At 38.6% G+C, this 23,235-nt stretch overlaps 1 protein-coding gene across 1 annotated transcript in view; it reads right to left on the reverse strand.

Annotated features, from left to right (window-relative positions):
* Window positions 1-1,000: 1,000 nt before the first annotated feature.
* Window positions 1,001-23,235, reverse strand: part of LOC145986933 (uncharacterized) — a 34,267-nt gene continuing 12,032 nt past the window's right edge. Inside the window, exons 2-3 of the mRNA XM_083121397.1 lie at window positions 18,974-19,102; window positions 1,001-6,378 (exon numbers count right to left, since the gene is read on the reverse strand). Coding sequence (XP_082977523.1) covers window positions 1,001-6,378; window positions 18,974-19,102 — 5,507 coding nt within the window. The remainder of the gene's footprint in view (window positions 6,379-18,973; window positions 19,103-23,235) is intronic.

Below are 23,235 nucleotides of genomic sequence, written 5' to 3' on the forward strand. Positions count from 1 at the left end.
TAATACATGCATATAATCTTACGCACTCAGCCTGAACATGCCACAGCTTCCATTTTGCTGAGAAAAATTAAGATGTATAAATTAGAAGTTAAAATACATTTAGAATTTAATTAACTTAATTACATTGTTATATTGAAAATAATTATAATTTGATATTTTCCTGATTGTTATCCGTGCAAAAACAGCTTTCTTGCAATTCATGCATAAAACATGTTAGGTGAGTTAGTCTATAAAATGTGTAACTGTAACAGAGTTATTTGGGCCAAGAATATGTAGGTGGAGACTATATAAAGCGATGTACACCAATTGGTACATGGATTATTCAAATTTCTATTTGTTTATTTTAAGTTCCTTTTTTACAACTTGGGTTAACCTCGATGAATATGAAGGATGAAATGAGCCATGAGACAAATACCAATATCCAGGCCTGACTTTGGCTCGAACCAGGCAATTTATATTATATGGACATTATTGTTCCATATTGCAATAGGTGAGCAGAATGTGGGTGTTTGTCCTATCATATAAACGTCATTTTCCTCATTACTATTATTGTAATGTACAAAAAAGCATCAATAAAAGGAAACTTCAAATGCCACATTGCAACATGAAAAAGGACACCATTTGAAATAAAAACACTACATACCTTCAAAAGTAAGTTTATGAATTGCAATAACATTTATCTGAGTAATTAACTTTTATTGTCAACAACATTCAGCACAATTTTCTACATGTAAGTTCCAAACTTATATAACTTATGCACACATGGGAAGAGACATCACATGTTAATCACCGTTAGACATTTCCCTCTAGGAGGAACAGTTCCAAATGTAATTTCATAAAGTAACAAAAATTTAATCCATCATCATTTGTAATTTCACTTGTATCTTCATCTATAAATCATTCAGAGATTCTAAAGTGTAGTACCATTTTGCAAGTGGGAAGAAGGCATCACATGCTTGAAATCACATCACTATTATATATATATATATATTTGAGCGTATTAGCTCTTTCGAGCCATTTCCGGACTCGATGCTGCATTGCAGCAAGGGCACAAGATACTCCTTAGTGTGGTCCTTCTTGGTTGGCAATCTTTGTCTCTAATGTCTGTTGCAGCTTCCTTGTCCTCCTTGTGGTTATTACTCATTGATGGTTGCGACATTTGGAGTGGCTCCGAGTCTCTCTTAGTAGCACCACTTTCCTTGTTCCTTATAATCCTCGATGCACTTTCATACCTTTTTGGCAACTGTTTTCCTCTGAAGGTGTTCCGTCTAACCACCGGATCAGTCTTTATAGAAAGCACCTCTTTGTTACCTTCATCTTTTCGCAGCGGATGCAAGGGAATCCTTCCTGAATACAGTTCACCACATTTGCTTCTTGCGTGAAGGTCTGGTAAAGAGAAACTCTTCGGTTTCATTGCTGCGTTATCAGAGCTCGTGCCAAGAGGCACTAGTCCTGGTATGTCGAATTCAACACTGAAAGTTTCATTCAAATGTGTCTCATTTTCCTTTCTATCAGAATTTGCTCCGAATTTGTGTAGATTGTGGTGGACGAGATCAAAAATCTTTTCCTCATCTGTTGCTGGCGGAGTTAATGATTCTATCATTGTCACACCATAAATGTCTTCGCTTGTTCTTTCCTCTTGTACATGATTTCTGTCACCATCATCTTTCTTCTCCAGACTGACGGAAGAAGGTTCGTTCTTGTTCGATTGCAAGGCATTGTACTTCTGATAAATTTTCTTCCTGACCTGACTTACAGGTTTCATAATAGGTGTAATGGAAGATGGTCCATGTGTGCTACCTTTTGTGCCTTCATTAGGGCAAGGTTTCAAAGATATTTTTTGTACTTCACCTCTCAAGGTGGTGCCAGTGGTAAATGTCTTAGACTTCTCATGCATGTTACCTATCTGACCTGCATCTGCTTGTGATGGGTGATATTGATCATCACGGTGAATCTGGTCATCCTTCTGTACTGTTTGAGATACGTCCAGGTTTTCTTTTTTCTTAAATTCGGTCATTAAGGAATACAATCTTCTGTCAGCCTTTTCGATAGGTGGCAACGTATGGACCTTCACTAGTGCCCTTTGTCTGTTACGTGTTCTTCTGGCATCATCGTAAATTCCTTTCAGACTTTCAATTTTAGGCAATGGTTGTTCAGGAACTTGACACCCAAGCTGGTCACTAGTTATTTTATACAAGTTCTTTCTGAAACGAGAAATATGATGCCCTTGCTGTCGGAGAGTATAGATACACGTCTGTACTCCAGGCTGGACATCACTGTCAATACGAGGCAATGAATGGAGAGCATCCAATGCCATCCTTCGTCCTATCGTCCCTTCAGTATTTTTACGAGAACTAATCCCGCTTTTATCTGAATTTTGAGTCTTGTTATTCTGAATGAACATCGTCGTTTGTGGAACCAGAGTTTCCTGTGACAACTCGTTTCTATAGACGTCTCGCTCTGTCACATTCAAATTCTTGTCCTGAATAACTTCAGCATTATTATCGGCAGCTGGGGCAGACTTTTTCTCAGTATGCAGTATGCGTTGATATTTGTTAGAAGAATCCTTTGCACTCGTTTTTGATTCCAGTACATTCTGTGTTGACTCCAGATGCACAGGTATTTCAACATCTGCAGGTTCAAAGTCTGATTTTGCCCACGATGACTTGAACTTCTGCGGATGACGGCTTCTTGTACTTGAATTTCTTCTACTCTGTGCGTTCTTGTCTCCGTAGTCTGAGTCCTTCGTATTTACTGCATCTTGATCTAAATCTTTATGTATTTCACCTTTACTGTAATCTCTTTTCTTTGTTGATATTTCTTCCCCTTTTATGACTTCCTCATAGAACATGTGATATTGTTCAAGTCTATTGTCATTTTGTAATCCGTTCATTGAAGTTTTATCTGCATCTAGACTTAGTAAATTTCCTTTCGGTTGTTGAGAACAGTCGCCTTCCAAACACTCATGACCAGTCGATGAATATTGCAACGAATTGACACCCCCTAATGCCATTCGCTGCTCCTTCATCCCTGTGTGTTTAACAGATCTAAACTCAAAAGGGTAATCAGCAACATCATCATCAGTACTAATGATGGAAATACTGTGATAAGGTTCAACTTTATCTGCATCTAGACTCCGTAAACTTCCTCCATGTTGATGAGAACGGTCACCTTCCAAATACTCATGACCTGTTGATGAACTTTTCAACGAATTGACACCCCCAAATGCCATTCGATGCTCTTCCATCCCTGGTCGTTTAACGGATCTAAACTCGTTCTCATCCATAGTTTCACTCCTGTTGTTCTGAACAGAATCCGTAGTCTGTGAAGCCATTATATCCTGCGATAAAACCTTTCTCTGGACTCTTCGCTTTGTCACGTTCATGTGCCTGCTAATGGATTTGTCTACCATGACATCAGCAACATCATCATCGGTTGTAATGGTGGAATTTTCCTCAGTTCGACATTTGCGTTGATATGAGTTATTATAATCCACCCCATGCATCTTTGATTCCATTCTAGTTTCTGTTGATGTTACATGCACAGGTGTTTCAGCAACAGAAGGTTTTAAGTCTGAATTTGCCCCTGATGACTTGAACCTTTGCTGATAAAGGCAGTTTATACCTGATATTAGTCTACCTTGTGCGTGATCATCTTCATAGTTAGACTTTTCCCTATTATTAGATGCATCTTGATCTATCTGTGTACACAATTCATCTTTGTTACAATCTGTTATCTTTTTTGATGTCTCTTTTACTTCCTCATCGTTACTGTGATATGGTTCAAGACTATCGTAGTTTGGTAAACTGATCACTGAAGTTTTATCTGCATCCACACTTCGCAAATATTCTTTCGGTTGATGAGAACTGTCGTCTTCAAAATACTCGTGTTCTGTCGATGAAATTTGCAGCGAATAGACACCCCCTAATGTCATTCGATGCTTTTTCACCTCTGCGTGTTTTACGGATCTAGTCTCATTCTCATCCGAAGGTTCACTTCTGTTCTTCTGAAGTAAGTCTGTATATTGTGAAGTTAGTAATTCCTGCGATAATCTGTTTTTAAGAACTCCTTGCATTGTCCCGTTTATCTTCCTACTACATGATTTGCCCACAATGACATCATCGTCATCATCATGAGTAGTAATTACGGTTTCTTCCTTAGTAAGATGTTGGTGTTTGTAGCATTTGTACGGCTTTGACTCCGGGTGCACAGGTTCGTAAGCAGCTGAAGTTTCAAAGTCTGAATTTGCCCCTGATGACTTGAACTTCTGCTGATAAAGGCAGTTTTTACCTGAAAATATTCTACCTTGTGCGTGATCGTGTTGGTAGTCTTTGTCCTTTTTATTAGATGAATTTTGTACATAATCTTTACGCATTTTGCTTTCCTTAGAACTTCCTTTCTGATGTGATGCTTCTGCTACTTCATCCTTACTATGATCGTAACTACTGTCACTTCCTAATCTGGTTAACATGGATTTATCTGAATCCAGACTTCCTCGTAAATTTTCTATCGACAGTTCATGACGATTACCCTCCAACTCTTCATGATACATCGATGAACTTTCGAGATCTTTCCCTGTCTCCTCACTATCTTGCTCTTCCCATTGTTCATTTTCCTCATTACTCAGTGTACTGCAACTAAGCCCCTTTTGCAGCGTTGCTGGCGTTGAGGATGTGACTGACTTGTGGGAAGGGAAACGCTTTGTAAACCGAGAAAATCTTTGCTTTTTCTTTGTCTTTCTTTTCGGAGTATATTTCGTGTAATGAAAAATAAGTTTCTCGAATTGTGCAATTTTTTGTGTGTTTTCTGCTACAGCACGTCCAAGTGTAAGCGTAAGTTTCATAAGATCATCTAGTAAAGAGATGAATTCGAGTTGGGTGTCAATATCCTTCTTTCTCAGCATATCAACTACTAGCAACATGTTGGAAATTGTTGGATGTTCTGTCATTTTGTATTCTATATCATTTTTTAATTCACTACATGAATCCATCAACATCTTTAAACTTTCCGAAAATGAAAGATATTCTGCTTTATCATTGTCAATTTGTAACGTTGATGTTGTGCTTTGGTCTTGATCAGCAATATTGTTCAAATGCTCAAAATCGGAATTCTTATTAACCAATCTTTCTCTTTGGCTGACTTCTATTTCATTCTGTGTATTATTGTATTCAGCCCTTGCTTCACCATGAGAAGCAATGCTGGTATCTTCTTTGCTTGAGGGCGACATTATGTCACCGAATCGTTCATTCGAATCATGTTGTTGGTGACTCTGCTTCTTTGCTTCGCATATGTTCCTAAGATTGTCTGACGTGCTTTTGTATTTGTCTGTGTGCATCAAATCTTCTTGTGCGAAGTTTCTCTTCACCGAGATCTGGTTAATCTCTACAAAGTCATCGTTTTCTTGCACTGGGTGCAGTGCTTCTGGTTGATATCGTAATTCGGGTACACTTGAAGCATCTCTCAATCCTGACATTCGGACAGCGAGAGCTTTTGGATATAATTCACAAGGATATTGTCCTTTCCTTAAACAAGGTTCATTGGAAACAATCATATGTTTGAAACCTGGTTGAGCTTCTGCCTGCTCAGTCTTTGCAACCATGTATTCGCTTTCTTGACACGGTCGAGGAGAGGATTGGAGGGAAATTGATTCTTCGCTTTCCTCCTGGTACCACTCCTCTTGAAATGGTATGTTTATTTGGTGCTGCAACTCATTAGAAGCCACGTTGTCCAACAGACAGTCCTGTGGTCGCTTTGGGACGAAGAGGGGACTGCTGGTTCCGGAGCTGCTTTCTTCACTAGCAGCCAAATGCTTCTGACTGCGAGTTGAAGGCCACGTAAAGGCCACATGCGAGCGACTTGATTGAGGTTCTCGCTGCTTAGACTTTGAAATATTTTCCTCGCCTTGTGCATGGATTCGAGGAGAAGATTCGAGTGAACTTGAATAACTGCTCTCGTCTTGGCAGCTTTGTTCACCATATGGGAGTATCATGTAATGCTTCGACTGATTGGAAGCCTTGTTGATCAATAGACTGGGTGTAGTGTTTCCTTGTGGTTGCCTTGGGATGAATAATGAACTGCTGGATCCAGAGTTGATTCCGTCACCAGCAGCCAAGTGCCTCTGATTGTGAGGAGAAAGTGTTGCAACCGGCGCTTCATTAGCCAGCATCCTGTGTCGGTGCCTCGTGTTTTCTTCATTGAGGACTCCAGGACAGCCTGGGTCTGAAGAGAAAGGCTTCTTACCTTTTGTCGATGATTGCAGCTGTGTGCTGTAAACCGTGTCAGAGAAGGTCTTACGGTCAGGGAGTAATTGTATTTGAGTCTTCCTTCTCAGAGAACTGGTAGCTTCTTGAGGGTACTTGCGGTTCGTTCCCCTCTCATCTGTTCGAGAACAAATAAGAGATAATGAAAGATTCTCCACTTACCTTTGAAAGCTCGTATTGGTTACATTCTTTACTGGTGTAGAAAAGTAATATTATTATATACCAGTACCTAGCAGCGGTACTGTAGCATTATAAGAAGGTTGCAAAGAAGGTGGGATAGAAGCAGGAGGACTTGTCTGTCGCTTTCGTGTAGTGGTGTCACATGAGAGAAAATTTCGATTTGCGCATGAACAGAAAAGTGAACAGAAAAAAAGAGACATTTTAAGAAAATATTAACATTAAATGTAATTTCGAATATTTGATCCATATATTGTATTCAAGCTCTTTGAAGCATGAAATAAAATTTTACACTTTTCTTTCTTATGGATTTGAAATTTATAGAAATTTGTAGATTAGCAGACAGTAACACTAGTGATAATGAGTATAAGACAGAAGTGGGGGTTATAATTCCTGGTGGGAGCTCATTAATGTTTTTTATACCCGTATATAGCAACAAAAAGAACATTTTGACTTAGAATCTTTCTTCCCTGTAAGGGGTGAACTGGTCGACAGGGAGGAATTATATTTTCTTTTAAGCTTTGTTAATTTATCTTGCAGTTACATTTCTGAAAGCGTTAAATCAAAGCTAAGGGAAGCGCAAATTCATAAAATTTGATGTTGTTAAAGTATTGGAGAAAATGTTCCTTGTGCATATCAGCACGAGAGGAGGAAATTGTTAGTTAAACCACTAGTTCAGTGGTTCCCAAAGTGTGCACCTCTGCACCCTGGGGCACGCTGGCTGGTTTACAGGGGCGTCGCGAAATGTTCAAATATTTTCACTGAAATGGCATTTACTTGTTAGGCTACACATGGTTTTTATAACATTTTAAATATAAAATGTTTCCAAATTTGAAATGTGTGTTCATTTTTAACTTAATGCAAGCACCCTAACTACACTAATTGAGCGTTGCTATTGTTAGATAGGGACTTGGATGCTGCTGAACGATCTTGAAACACAAGGGCACCGTGAAATGAAAAAGTTTGGGAACCACTGCACTAGTTCTAAACTATATATAGTTCCCCTCATGAATATCCCCTCTGTGCATATTGCAGGGTCATCAGAAGTTTCTTCAGTGACAGTGAGACTGTGAGGGGTCAAGTTCTGAATTGACCAATACAAAAAACTGGTACACATCACACACTAAAACTTTTAACCTGATTATTGTTAAAATAGGATAGTTTAAAGTTGTAATCACAATTTTAGAACCATCCATTTTAACACCCTCCACTCTCGAAATGTTTCATTTCAAATAGAACTTATTTTCTTTTACAGGACCCCACTTTATCTTATATATATATATATATAGATAAGGAAAGAAACTCGGGGGAAAATGTCATAGTTAACAGTTACGTTAACATGAAAATGGAAAACATAAATATATTTCAATATATTGTTTGTGTACTGGAAATGTAATAATTAATCATATTAAATGTTAAAAGGTGAAAAATGCAATTAAACTGAATGTGGAAGATTGGAGTTAACACAGGGAAGATGGAACAATACACGGTTTGCAATATTAGAAAGAAGAACAAAGTAAATTGAACACTTCGTGTTACAGTGTATAATATACATTATCCAATGTAAATTGAACATATCCTGAGACATGAAGTACTGAAGAAAACAACATAATTTAGTTTAGCATTTTTTACAATTTGGATTGTCCTTGCTGCAAATTTCATGTAACCATTTATTTAATGTAATGCACATTTTCGTCCATTTTTATCAAAAAAGAATCTATTACATTCAGCATAAAGTCATCGTTTGCATCAATGTTATTGTCATTCACTATAGTCTATGTTCTGAACTGAAGTGGACAAGGAAAATTATCACGAAGTCACTTTCCTTTTCCTTTTCTTCTGGACCTTCTTCCCTTTCTGTTTTCTTGGAACGGTTTTCTTCCTTCTCATTTCTAACCTTTTTGTCAGTACTTCAGTCGAGTCTTTCTTTCTAGCTGTTGGCTTCGGTTTTCTAATGTTCGGTATTGGAATGCATATTAATTATTATGTGAATTTCATGTGAATTAATTAAAATAAAATGCACATTATACTCTAATCAAGTTAATGAATTGATAAAAATATTATGTATTCTAAGTGATCAAAGGTATCCGGACACATCGTAAAATGTGTGTTTATCATAGTGGAACACATGGTCAGTAGTCTGCAGACAGTGAGAGACAGCAGTATGGGACGGTCTGAGGAACTCACGTACACTTCGCAACATCTTATTTGACCGCCCCGAAGGAAGTTCTAAGTCCAGAAATCGTAAACTTAGCAACATTGCACTTCGGCTCCAGGTGAGAGTAGCCAACTTTGAGTAGGTCCTTCCACTAGACGAAAAACGCTGCGGTGAGAGGTTTTCAATTTAACACTTTCCATGAATTTAGAAATTATAAACTGCTATTATAATACACAATCAAACAGAAATAATAAATTGGAAAAAGAACCTTGAGGGATATTTACGATTCTGCATGCTCGACTTGAAATTTGGGGGGTTTGAAACACTGAATAGAGTTTTTCTCCACTTGGAGGAAATTGCCATCAAGTTTGTCCAGAAAGAAGCAAATTTGTGAGTAGTTTACGCGACATTTTATTTACAATACCTTGCATAATATCGAACAGTTCTCAAAAACATATATTTTACACGACTTGTCGAGAAAATGTGCTTGAAACACAGGAAGGTGGGAATCTTCATAAACGTCAACATGTTTTTAAGGGTGCAACGTCATTCAGTGAAAGGAGAGTAGTTGGTTAGGCTCTGCTATCCTTATTTTTCGTCAAGCGTGAAAGGTCGCGGGTTCAAATCCCACCCTCTCCTCTTTCTTTTTTTTAGTTTTTTTTTGTTTGCTGAACAGAATATTTAAGAAATGAATCCGATGCACACTTGAGGGACGTCCATTCTGCGCATATTTTTCCTTAGAAGTTGGAGATTTCCAGGATTTAAAGTTAAAACTTTTCTTTTTAGTTATTGTTCATATGTTGTGTTAACACAAACATCATGATTAATTCACAAATCACATATATGTATTCAGGATGCAAAATGTAATGTTATTTAAGTTATGTATTGTTTGTTCTTCACTGACACCTAAAATATTGATTATTTGATTTCGATATAATAAAAAAAGATATACAGTTATGTTGAATAGTGATGTAGTGCATTACTGTAACGAAGGGGAGCGTTTAATGAGTTCAAATTGCTAAGATTGGTAATTTTATGTCCGTTCCTTCGTAATGACTGTTGTCAATCCCCTCACCACCATCTTACCATGCGTCTAAAACGAATAGTAAATCGCTAATTAACATAAGTAAATTCTTATTGCGACGAAGGCCGATTCGATAAGAAACTACTAATAAGTATTTATATAGTGAGTGACAAACAAAAAATTCAAAACTTCATAATGATCGTTAATTCCTAACTGCTTTGTATCTAAAATGTTTGTCTTCTTTGAACAGAAAGTACGAGTATCAGACATAACAAACTTTCCACACTAACTTTGCAATATTCGAAACCACCATTACAGATTTAGGTCTATGTAACTTGATTCTGCGCATTCCACGTGGCATGTGACTTCCTCCTAACATCGAAATAACTTCCTCCAACTATTTCCTTTCCTCTCGTGAAATACAGAGACCAATGTTAACTTCTTAGCACGGTGGATAAACTTTACATCCAACGATAAACTCCTGAAAAAATCCTGCCTAGGTGGAGAATCGAACCTACGACCTCACTCGTGAAAATCAAGCACGCTACCTCTTATCCAGATAGCTCATGTTAAAATTTGCTACCAGTTTGAAGAAACCAATTCACACATAATGTCATATCTATAATTTCCTCATGGCAATTTCATGAGGAAACAAATTCAGATAAAATCGAGAAATGCTGTAAGGGAAAAATGATGAACATGTCTATCGGCGTTTTGTCATATTTTGTAAATTGTGTAAAAATTCCTTGTTTTGAACAAGCAATCGTTTAGTTACGAAGTATTTTGTTGTTTTTGTAAAGTAGGAACAGGATAGCGAAAAGTAGTCAATTGAACCAGACCCCGTTTGACAAGAAACTTCAGCTTTGTTCCAAAGACTGTTTTATTCAACGTATGAAAAATAAAATATGTGTGAAATTAAAACAATGGAAACCTTGAAAGATAATACTAACGAACTTCAAACTATGAAAAACATATTTTCGTGGTGGAAAACTCCAAGTCATTTTCGAAATATGAACTTGATTTTTTTCTGTATTATAAAGTGGAGGTATAGAACGATACGATCCCTCAACAAAAAATTTTTTAAGTAAGCTACCTCCAACTTTTTCAATGGTCATAATTACTAATTAGGATCCGGAAGTTGATGAAAAATCAACTTTTTTTCTGACCCTTAAAAACAATGCTAAACCTGATATCATTTCCGTTTCCCTTCAGTTAGAGCTAGTAAAACTTACATATTTAGATTTCTTGACATGGTCCTTTTAGCAAATTCACCATGAATCGAAAATACGGTCAATGGAAAAGCATAATATTATTCTTAACTGAAATGTTTGGCAATGGATTAAAATACTTTGTGTGAAGATCTACTTTGAGGTTCTTTTTCTGGACACTATTATCGCTTTAATCTGTAGTTTTAAAGTAAAATTAGTCACAATATTAAATGCAATTACACTCTGGTGTACGCGAAGCAGAACTGTATTTTCGGATGCTGGCCTACTACAGTATCATAGAAAAAAGCCCACTCTGAAAGGAGATGAATTGATTGATTTGGTGTTTTAAGTCAACTTTATGCATAGTAAGGCTAATCGGTACTGGACCTACAGTTTAAAGTGGGATCCGAACTGAGTGCATAAAATAACGTGAACCGTGAGGTGTACGGGTATCGTTTGCTTATGGAATGGAAGGTCATGGGTTCAAACCTACTTCCTTGCAAAATCTTTTTCGGGAAGTAAACGGCTTTGGACGAGAATGCTTTTCTACGTTTCTTGGATATTTCCGTTGATATTTATGCGATTTATGTCCAGCATTTCCAGATGCAGAAAGTTGAAATGTAAGTTCTTAATATGTGTTAACTTATAACAGCTGAATGAAAGGAAAATATTTCCTAAAATCCCACCAATCACTGAAAGATTAAAAACATTAGTAGAAGCATTACTTGAGGCATGCACAGTGGCGACGATTATGGAGTGTGGAGGGGCAGATGACACCACACTATGCTTAACATTATCTACCAAGGGAAAGAAACTGTCCTTGCCCTCCCCCCCCCCCCCCCACCTTGCCCCATCAGTTTTGAAACCCAATCGCTGCCACTGAGCATGCATCGCATAAATATTTACAGTAATATCATATAATATTATATTACGTTATTAGAACACTTAGTAACTACTCTGTAAATAAAAATAAAAAAATAATAAGGAAAGGGTGGGATTTGAACCTACGATGTTTCGATCTTGACGAAAACAGTGAAAAAACGAAAGTGCTGTTATCTAACCAACTACTCCAGGAGATTGCTAACAGAAAGCTCAGTATAACACGTTAATCTCAGTTGAAGCAACATTGTGCCAGAGTTCCGAACCATTTTTCGCCAAGAACCAAGGAAAAGACACACTTTGCAGAATCGTTTGGTGTTGTGCAAGGTATCTTTACTAAACATTTCCCATAAAATCATCATAAATTTGCCTTCTTGCACTCAAATGTGACCGCAATTCTTTCCAGGTGGATGAGAACCTACCTGTTATTCGTATTTCTACTTAACATTTCTCTTGTCTACTCACATATTTTATTACTGCTTTAGGGTATCTTTACTTTATGGAATGTGAAAGAATGAAAATAAATCACAAGAGCGTTTTCATTCAGGAAGAAGAAATGTCGCAAAGTTGGCTACTCTTAGTTGTCTCTGATGCGCTATGCTGCCAAATTTACGAATTCCGGACTTTGAAATTTTTCAGGGCGGTCAAATAAGATGTTGCGAAGTGTACTTTCAACTTGGCCAGGTGGTTGGTTGCCACTTGTGTAAGAAGTCTATGCGCGAGATTTCCACCCTCCTAAACATACGTAGGTCCACTGTTTCCGATGTTATAGTGAAGTGGAAACGTGAAGGAACGTGTGCAAACCAAAAGCGTTCAGGTCGACCTCCCATGTTGACCTCCAGAGACCGTCGAGTGTTGAAGAGGGTCATACGTTGCAATCGTCAATCATCCATCGCCACCATCACACAGGAATTCCGAACTGCATCAGGGTCTACTCCAAACACCGTGACTGTTAGGCGCGAGGTGTGGTAACTTCGTTTCCATGGTCAAGCAGCTGCCCATAAGCCAAACATCATACAGGCAAATACCAAATGCCACCTCATGTAGTGCAAGGAGCATCGAAACTGGACCATAGAACACTGGAAGTCCATTCCGTGGAGTAATGAATCACTGTACACAATATGGTGATCCGATGGTAGGGTATGGGTGTGGTGAATGCCTTGTGAACGACATCTCCCATCCTGTTTAGTGCGGATGGTGAAATTTGGGGGTGGCAGGGTTACAGTGTGGTCATGTTTCTCCTGGAGGGGGCTGCATGTTGCTTTATGGCACAAATCTTTCATGCTTTCATGCTGCCTACCGTCGAAGACTAGTTCGGGATGACCTATGTGTCTTTCAACACGACTGAGCCCCTGCAGGGCTTGTGGGGGAGTGGTTTGATGACAGCAACGTCCCACTAATGGACTGGTCTGCACATAGTCGTGATTTTAATTCCATAGAACATCTCTGGGATGTTTTGGAATGCCAACTTTGTTCTAGAACACTGACCCACATCGATACCTCTTTTCATTTTGGCACTCCATGAGGAATGGGCTGCCATTCCCCAGGAAACCTTATGCCACCTGATTGAAAGTATGTCTGCGAGATTGAAGGCTGTCATCAAGGCTAAGAGTGGGCCAACACCATATTGCCTGCCAGTGTTCCCGATACAGGGCAGCCCAAACTTGTACTTCATTTTCAGGTGGGTGTCTGGATTCTTCTGAACACATTGAGTATATCACTTTTAATTATTTAAGTATTAATTGCAGAAAAATGTAATGAATAAAATAATATAGTTAACTTCCATCTTCCCCTAAAATTTGGAGGATGATGTCACCACGATATATTTTTGCTATACGTATCTTGCCATAATGCTCCACGCTACCATGTGTTAACAAGTGAACACGTGGCAAAATATCATGGCTAGATTAAAATTTATGTGATACATCGACCGCTGAACCTTACGTATAGACAATGAAATATTATCATACATGTACTCACCACGTTCAAAGATTTTAGTTTTTGATTTGACACTTATTAAACTCAGCATAAAACGCATTCACAACATTAGCCTTCACATAGATGCCACCACACTAGACTGTGGACATTACTGCCATCAAGTTACAGGTTAACGAAATATTACATGACTTTCGTCTTCCCTCAACTTCCATCTTACGCCGAATCATCTTATACAGGGACCTTCTTTCCCCTTTGGGCATCTGACGGCGGCACACTTGGTGGCCGCCCGGATGTCAACTCCTGTCAAATTGCATGTGATATCTCTGCTATGGAAACTGCTAGCTTCTAAATGACTTCAAGTTCCCAGAATTATAGTTACAATTACATTCAAAATAAGCATGTTAATTTTCACGGGAGATGTTGGAAATGTTGTCCTCGTGCATCCACACCTTTTTGGCATGTTTTTAGGAAATTTCGCGGAGCTTTGGTAACAAGTCATGCCTAACAGCTCGCGGCGCAAGAGTGGCAACTGAAACATATGGCTTTGCGCATAACTTGTGAATTTCTTTCTTAACCCCATTCCATTTCAGTAACTTCACGATCTCAGTTCAGTCATATTTTTAAAGTGGTTACCTTGTGAACAAATTCAGGGAAACAGGATCTATTCTCGATAAGAAGCAAACGGTGTATAACGGCGTGTACTTACCGAGGATAAATTGGACGAAGTCGGAGAAAGATTAGAACATACTCCTTAAAAATCGCTCAGAAGACTTGCACAGGAAATAGGAATTTCCGTAACAACAGCATGGCGAGCTACCAAATTTTTGAAACTGAAACCGTACAAGGTCACTGATGTCCTGGAACTGCTACCACGCGATAACAAGAGTCGGGTAAATTTCTGTAACTGGAATATTGGGAATGTTAATGGTGGGGTAATTGATCCACGTTTAATATTCTTCTCATGGTTCCATTAAGGGGCCATGTTGTGTCACAGAATAACAGGTATTGGTGCTCAGATAAACCCGATTTTATACACAAAACTCCTTTGCATGACCAGAAAATCTGTGTTTGGTGCGCAGTAAATGCATACGGAGTTATAGAGCCCATATTTTATGAAAATACCATAAATGAACAAAGATACAGTGACGACATACTCACACTATTCTTCGAACAACTAACTGATATTTTGAATGCCAGTCCGGGTTTTCCAACAAGACTCTGCCACCTCACACTCAGCTGAAGAGTCGTTGGATTTCATTCAGGAAATTTTTGAAGACTGGGTTATTAGCAAAGGATTGTGGCCCCCACAGTCCCCTGATCTCACTGTATGCGATTTTTATGTATGTTGGAAATCGAAAAATAAAGTCTCTGCAACAAACCCACACATTAGAAGAACTGAAGGAGAATATCATGAGAGAACTGAAGCAATTTCTGAAGCTAAACTGTTGCGTGCAAATGAAAATTGCCAGAAATGCCAGAAATGTGTGGATGCAGGAGGACAACATTTCCAGCATCTCTTGCGATAAGGTACGTGCTTATTTTGATTGTAATTGTAATTGACACTTTAATGATTGTAACTGTATTTGTTGCAGGAATGAATTTGCAATAATTTTCATAACATAGATGATCATTACAGTAAAAATTGGCATCTCTGAGAGTCAGATCTGCCACCTTCCAAAATATTTTTTCTCAATTATTAAGGGCCGTGCCCTCCCGTCTCTACACTTTCAACGCTGGTATTGCCATGAAGCCAGAAGTACACTCAGCATAAAGAAATGATTGTAGTTTAGTGAAACAAAAATAGGGGACAGTGCCAGTGGCGCCAACTTAAATGAGCCTGTGGGGCTCGAACCCACGCAATAATTTGCCTGTTATCTTTTTTCTTTTTAGAAATATAGTCTCTGCGATTAAGAAAAGTTTTCATCATTATGGACTGAAAGAATTCTCGCAAGTTTAATTACAAACTGTTTTCAAAATTTTACATAATTTTTATATGATACTTTTCAGTGTCCTATATTATTTACACCATCCACGGTCATCGCTATTAGAAATCTAAGGGAGGTTAAATAAGAGCTTATAAACAGGTTGAGGATTGATAGGCACTAAAACTCTCAAAATAAGCAGGCAAATAAGAACAAAATACAAAATAGGCACAAATCGTTCTGCACATCGCTCTACGACGCCAGGGGTTCCAGGTTCGATTTCTGGCCTGGACATTGATGTTTGTGAGTGTTCATTCATCAATTTCATCATATCACTCATCTCCAACTTCGCAAATTAGTCAAAAGTAGCACAAAGGGCTAAGTAAAAAAAAATGAAATCAAATCAAACTAAACGTGCTGAACGTTTTTCATCATTTTCATTGATTAGGCACTGAAGAAGCTGTTATCTTCGAAAGAAGCACTTGTGACTAAAACAGTCACAAAAGAACACTATACTTGTGAAACATGAATACCACTCACTCAGGCACATAGTGGTTCGGATCCCACTTTAAATTGTAGTCCAGTCCCGATTAGCTTTACTGTGCATAAAGTGGACTTAAAACACCAACTCAATCAATCAATGCCACTCAGAAATGTCACGATACGGTTTTTAAACATAAACGCCTACATTATCTGGCCAAGGAACAAGAGAATACATTTTATGACAAATCGTTAGCCTATTATTGCATAAAATTTGAAACAAATCTCTGGGATCAGCCTACAAATTTCCTAAAACCATGCCAAAAAAGAGTGGATGCTCGAGGACAACATTTCCAACATCCCCCATGACAATTAGTGTGCTTGATTGTATTTGTAACTGTAACTCGTAAAACGTGAAGCCTGCTGCTTTCAGGTGCCGAAAGGGCAAAGAAGGACCCTGTATAAGTATATGTATATGTATATACAAGGTGTCCGGGCTAGAGGTATACTAAAATACACATATATTTTAGCGTCTGCAAAGTTTCTTAACTTTCTTCTCTCGTTTTTGTTCAAAGTAACTCGGAAAGTTTTTATGTACGCTGCTGTACCTCAATGAGGTCACCACTGGTAGCTCGACAGATATCCAAACGATACTCAAGCTCCTGCCAAGTGTTGACCCACATTTGAGGCATTATTAATGCAACGATACACTGTCTCAAATCACCTAAATCGTGAAGCCCCTTGGAAAAAAAAATCTAATGGTGTAAAATCTCTGGCTCTTGATGGCCGTCGTGTTGAGAACTGTTCTCATGCTGTTTGTGCACATTCGTGACTTAACAGCTTTACTGATATTACAAATGGACTACTGAAATCTGGAATCGATGACCTTTCGACTGAGCTTCACTACGAGATGATGTAAGGAGTTGTTTTCGCATTAGAATCAGTAATTCTTGTATACTTCTAGCCTGGACACCCTGTACATAGCGAATAATAACATCCTTTTTCTATCGATAATATTGAATGTTGAATGCTATCGTATTGCACCAGGGCAAACAAGAACACACACAATCGCTTTAGGAAATATGTAATATTATACATTGATTTAACCTTTACTGTGTACAGCACCTAATTCAAGTTGGTGGCCAACTAGTAAGTTGTGCATTAATTACGTAGAGATGTTTGCGTGCTATTTACAATTATTTCAGAGCAGCCCCTATGGTGCAGTTATGTCGTCATCTTTTAATCAAGGTGCATAGGATTCAATACCTAGTGGAGGCAGATTGCACAGCAGTTAGAATCCCAGTTTAAACCGTAGGTACAAAATCATTCAGTTGTTAAAACAGGCCCGACGTTATTCCCGGCCTTCATGTGTAAGAACACATGAAGTATCCAAGAATACCTCCGTTTGATTGGTGGTTTTGAGTGCCTGCTGTGACGAGTAGGAAAGGCAACCCAGCAAGTTACCTATCACGTCGCCTGTTTCCCTCATTGACACAACAGTTAGGTGAAATGTGGGGGATGCATCAGAAACTACGACTGCCCTAGTATAGAGGCTGTTCATTAAGGAGAGAAGACTACTTCAAACCTGCATGCTGTTTGAGTTTTGAGGTTGAGTTTGTTTTTAGCACACTTTATACACAGATAAATTAATATGGACTTGACCTACAGTTTAAAGTGGGAGAATCCATACCACTATGTGCGTCCAACGGATATCAAACCTTCAATCTCTTTGTTACAAGGCGACCATGTTACCATTATGCCTCGCGGAGCCCGAAAGCTGCCTTGGGAATCAGCTGCATTGCAGTCATGAAGTTTGCACCAATAACTTTCTGCAGTGTGGAGAGAAGGTTCTCCATGTACAGCCACAGACACATTGAAAGATAATGGGATTGTTACAACCCAGAAGTGTCCATGACTGTACAGTTGCCTACTCACGGACAACTGGAAGAACTTCATCACGGAGAACATGGAAAGCATAGGGTGGTGCAGTACTTCAAAATATGATGAAGATTTTGTATTGGACATACTATATATTCTTATACTCAAATAATATAATGCAATGCACTAAAAATAGTTCCTTTTTGTATACAAATTTCATCTAAAACTAGTTGTATCATAAAGTTATTATTAATTAATTACTGCTATTAATTTATTACAAGCCCCTAAAAGTGCTAAAATGGAGTTTTAATGGTCCTAAATCCCTCTTTTTTAGCACCTAAAAATCTGTTTCCTAGTATAATAATCATAACACAATTTGTTTACCACCTTGCACATAACATGTTCTGGATGTGGAGAACTTGTATTTATTTTCTTATAATACCACTTTATATACCGTAAATAAAACATTGTGCAAAATCCACTTGAATACTAACTTTGTAAAGGAAAACCAAAGCCTTCATGTAATTAGTTTTAAGAATACAGAAATCAAAGTTTCAAATTTACATGCGTGCATGTGGAATTGCGTAGATGGATGCCTGGTACTGTACCATGCCCTTATTAAAACTGGCCCTGGAAGGAAGTGTAAGTTGCTTTTGAAGTTAGAAACTGTTGTCATTATTGAAGGAACTCCTTTTTAATTATTTTTCCAAGATGATTTAGTAGCCATTTCAATGGCTGCGGAACAACCAAAAGGTGTCTGTGACTGTAAAATGAAGCTCTACAGTCCACGGGCAGCTTGAGAGGACAGAGTATTATCCTCTATCCTCACCAAGACGTGAAAATAATACTGCCCCAGTTATTTATCCTATATTTTTCACGATACCCACACAATTTATGAATATTTTGGTACTATATACATTTAGAATACCCGAAAAATATACTTATATCCCCTCATTTCAAAACTAGTCAAATCTCTTCTTGATAATGACTAGGGGAAAGATGCCCCACTTGCCCCGACTCCAATGATATTCAGTTAAGAGATGAATTACCTTGCTCTGCAACGAATGACTCGGATGATGATGAGGAGCTAGCATTTGCAGCTGCGATGGCAAGTTGCATCTTCCGTCGTCTCCGAAGCTCCTTTGAAGCCTCAGCAGATACACTAGCTTCCTTTGTACCTAAAACAGAGAGAGACTATTTAACAATCAGTGGTACACGAACGGAGCCCCCCATCAAGTTTTTATACTGCATTGGGCATAACTAGCATGTCAGCTTCCAGTCACTCAGTGTGAAGTCACGTGACTGTTGTTGTTGCTACATACGCATCCTCTGCTTCATAGCATAAGGAAACAGGAAAGAATGCACACACACACATGCAACCTGCGAGACAGAGGTGCACCCATGAATTTTCTCAGGGTGGGGGGGTGTTCAACCAAATGAAAGTGATGACAAGTCAAAAGAAAACTTGTTTGGTTCTTATTCTCAAGCAACAACTTTGGTATGGAATGAATTGAAAGTTCTACAAAAAGATGCAACGATTAATAAATTCCGTTGTGCCGTTCCTGTTATTTAAAAATGACACAAGGATGAGAAAGTTTCCATATTAAAGTTGTGAAAAGAGGTAATTTTCTGAATAACATGATAGCGCAAGGAAGGGGTTCTGACCTCCCCCCCCCCCCCTGCCAATAACCACTCACCCTTCGGTGCGCCCATGCTGTTAGATAAACTATCAAACTCATACTTTCACCTCAAGTGTCTCCAAATAAGACAAAACTTTGCTGTTATACAAGATAGGAATCACTGTGGTACGTTAACTTTTGTTTACTGCCACCCTTGTTACATAAAAAAGTAACAGGACAGGAACCTGGTGCACCCTAGCACGACTACGCCACTGGATACTTTCACAGATGCTAATCATGAGCACCACTTACTTTTAGATTGCATTCTGCTTCCTTTTATTTTTTATTTTCTTCTCCACTTCTTAAAACTGAGTGTGTTCTTATCTTTGTAGACCGATGGTCTGATTTTTGTTGTTTTCCACGGAAACAGTTAGTTTGCAAATGATTGTTGCATATTGTAATTGCATTTTGGCAGCACCCAGTGTTTAAGTTACATAGATATGGGAATAACTGCTTGAAGCGGTAATCCCAGAAAAAAGTAAATAAATACGCGGATGTTGTTGCCCATGCACTTCGCGTCATCTGCTAAGAAAGGAAGATATGAAGCAGGAAGGGTGTGTCATATTTAGGGAGAATTTACATTACAGCAACAGGCCACACATGCCGCCTGAAGATTTCACTAATTGAACGCCTGCTTGTGCGGCCCGTCATGCCGATACAGTGTGAAACGTTGCATACAATTAGCTCATTTCCGAGCTGTATGTGTCGTGTATCACTTGTAGCTTCGGTGTGAAATCTCCCTTAGGCATAGGTGATTGTCTGTTCACCAACATGATTGGATTTCGCTGACATAGTCCCGTATGTCGTATGCTCATTTGCTGGGAAGGAAGCAATGGTGTCTACAATGGCGCAGGGGTACATTGTACCCTCTCAAATTTTGCGAGGGGGGTACAGTACCCCACTAATTCCATAGATCGAAGTTGTACCCCTTGCACCCCCTAAAATAATTTGACAGGTGCTGCTGTTAAAATAACCTATTTTCTAATACCTCAAAACAGAAAGTTTATATTTTTTACAAATATTGTCTTCCATTCCAAAAGAATTAAAATCACATTCCGCTCCTAGTTAGTTTACTTGTTCAGTGCTCTTGGAAACCTTTTTAAGAAGATGAAATTTCTTTAAAATGTTTGTGAAACGATGGAAGAAGATGAAGTTGTTTCGTTTCAGGAAATCACACTGCAAGCTAATGCCCCTTCCTGTAAGGGGCTGCCTTGTAATGAAGGGATCGCAGTTTCGATACCCGGTGGAGGCACATAGTGGTTGAGATCCCACTTTAAACTGTAGGTGCAGTCCTGATTAGCCTTACTGTTCATAAATTGGACTTACAAAACCAACTCAATCAATCAAGCTATAAGGGGGCTATGCTTTCCAAAAGAAGTAGTCGATCGATTGATCGATAACATATAAATCTGATTCAGAAGGGTATACCACTGACCTTCTTTAGTTTCGAATTTTTCAAATATGTAGTTTTCAAAAACTAAATGCTTCCATAATTCTCACAATAGAAATTATGGGAATTTTTACTACCCATTAAATTATATAAATGATAACTTTCCATATTCTATCACTATAATCAGAATTTACATTTTCCATATTTTATGCATACATAAATGCATTGAAAGTATCACATAATTTTATCAGATTTTATCACATACTTATTTTTATACTGTAAATCTCGATTAGCCTATCTGAGCACAAAGTGAATCTAGAAGAAGTTCTGACAAACTTCTGAATAGAGACGAGAACAAGCACAAACAGGGTGAGAATGATCTCATCACACAGAAGACGAGATGAGACTTTGACAAGTTTCAACTCGTCCAATCTCGATACCATCCTAGTTGAAATGAAGCAGCAATATTTCCTAGACATAAAAACAAGGTGTGATCTGTGATTTTAGCGGAGGAGTTACTTAGTGGGTTTACTGTCTTCATAAGCTTATTGATATTTGCCAATCATTCTCCAGAACCATAGGTTTCCATTAATTTAAACCTGAACCACTTTCACATTCAGCTGTTTGGTATAATTTCGCTTGTATATACTATACAAAGTCTTTGAGTGAGGTGGGAATGTGTCATGGATTTTCTTTGTAGATGCGAAAATCTTTAACTAGTGACGCCACACATGCTTTCACTTACATTTATGTTCAACTTTTCACAAAAACAAGGGATGTTACCATAAAACACACGTTGATACTCATCGGAAGGCCATGTATCTGTATTTAATACGACTACATCAAGAGAGAGACAAAAGTCTTCAAACCAGTAATTCATATTGTTCACGAAAAATTGAAACATATTATTTCGAACGTATGGTTTTCCTCTATCCTCTGAACTACCATCCGTATACATGCTGAAAAATCGTTTTATCATGTCAAGAGTTCTGGTCAAGTCACTTTCTTGTTTTGCTCCAAGAACTGAAGGATTTCTGTTTTGCATGTACAATCATAGTACAAATGACAATCTCACTGGACTGCAGTGTTGCAGACTAACAAGGCTTTGGTGTATTGACTTGCCGCCAGTTGGGGTTGGCGTTGTGTCCTGACCATGTGCATTTGTGATTGTCCTTGGCCAATTTCATTATATCACCATTCATACTCATCTTCGCGATTAGCCAGTGGAAAAGAGGTGAAGTCAAGTCTATCATGTACTCAAGGATCATCGTAAACTGCAGCCTATTTCATTATAAATACATGCCTTGTCAAATTTTTTAATCAGTCCTTCAAAATCCCTGTGTTCATTGGACCTCTTGCGAGTCGATCACGAACCATCATGACTCAGCTTTTTTTTTTTTAAAGTACAAAAAAACACTGTAGCTCTCAGCAAGGACAGCACCTGATGACGTGGTTTTCTTGGAAAGAACCTCCTTTAAGAGCACAGCATATGCTGTCATTCTCAGCAGATTGCATCACACCATTCAAAAGATGTGGCCAGGGAAATGGGCGAATGATGTGCTTTTGTGACATGATAACGCACGTCCAGATACCAGTCTGAAAGCAACCGCCATCATTGCCAAGATGGGGTTACAGATGCTGCCACACACACCATATTCCCCTAACTATTGGCTGCGATTTTCTACGGTACTCGTGCCCTCTTTCCAAAAGATTCACGTCGTCCAGTGCTGTCCTTCCATGTTGTCCAGGAAATTCACCATGGCTCACGTGGAGTGGCCCGCTTCTGTCCAGTCCTGATATCAGGTGACAGACCAAGGTACTATCTACCTGTGACTGCCATGACAAGCCCAATGATCAACCTTGGCTTGCGGTGCATTTGAAAGTGTAAATCATTATGATACACCCCTCGTATCATCTACTGCCTGTTTTCAACTGCTTGTTTGTCTCTCCATATCCCTGCCATTCTTTGATTGATTGATTGATTTGATTAATTTTACTTTGCTTTTCATCTACTTTAGCTAATCGCCAAGGTGAGGATGAGTAATGAAATTGATGAAGGGGCACTCACATAGAACACCTATGCCCAGGCTGGGTTTCGAACCTAGACCCTTGGTTTTGTAGCACGCTGTGATAACCACTCCACCACTGAGATCGGTGACATTCTTTGATTTCCATGCGGTATGTCACAACAATTCCTGAAGCGTATCTACGCATGCAACATGGAGAGACCAGCTGGAATGTT

The sequence above is a fragment of the Lepisma saccharinum genome, chromosome 4 (genome assembly GCF_977018435.1).
Source record: "Lepisma saccharinum chromosome 4, izLepSacc3.1, whole genome shotgun sequence".
NCBI lineage: Eukaryota > Metazoa > Arthropoda > Insecta > Zygentoma > Lepismatidae > Lepisma > Lepisma saccharinum.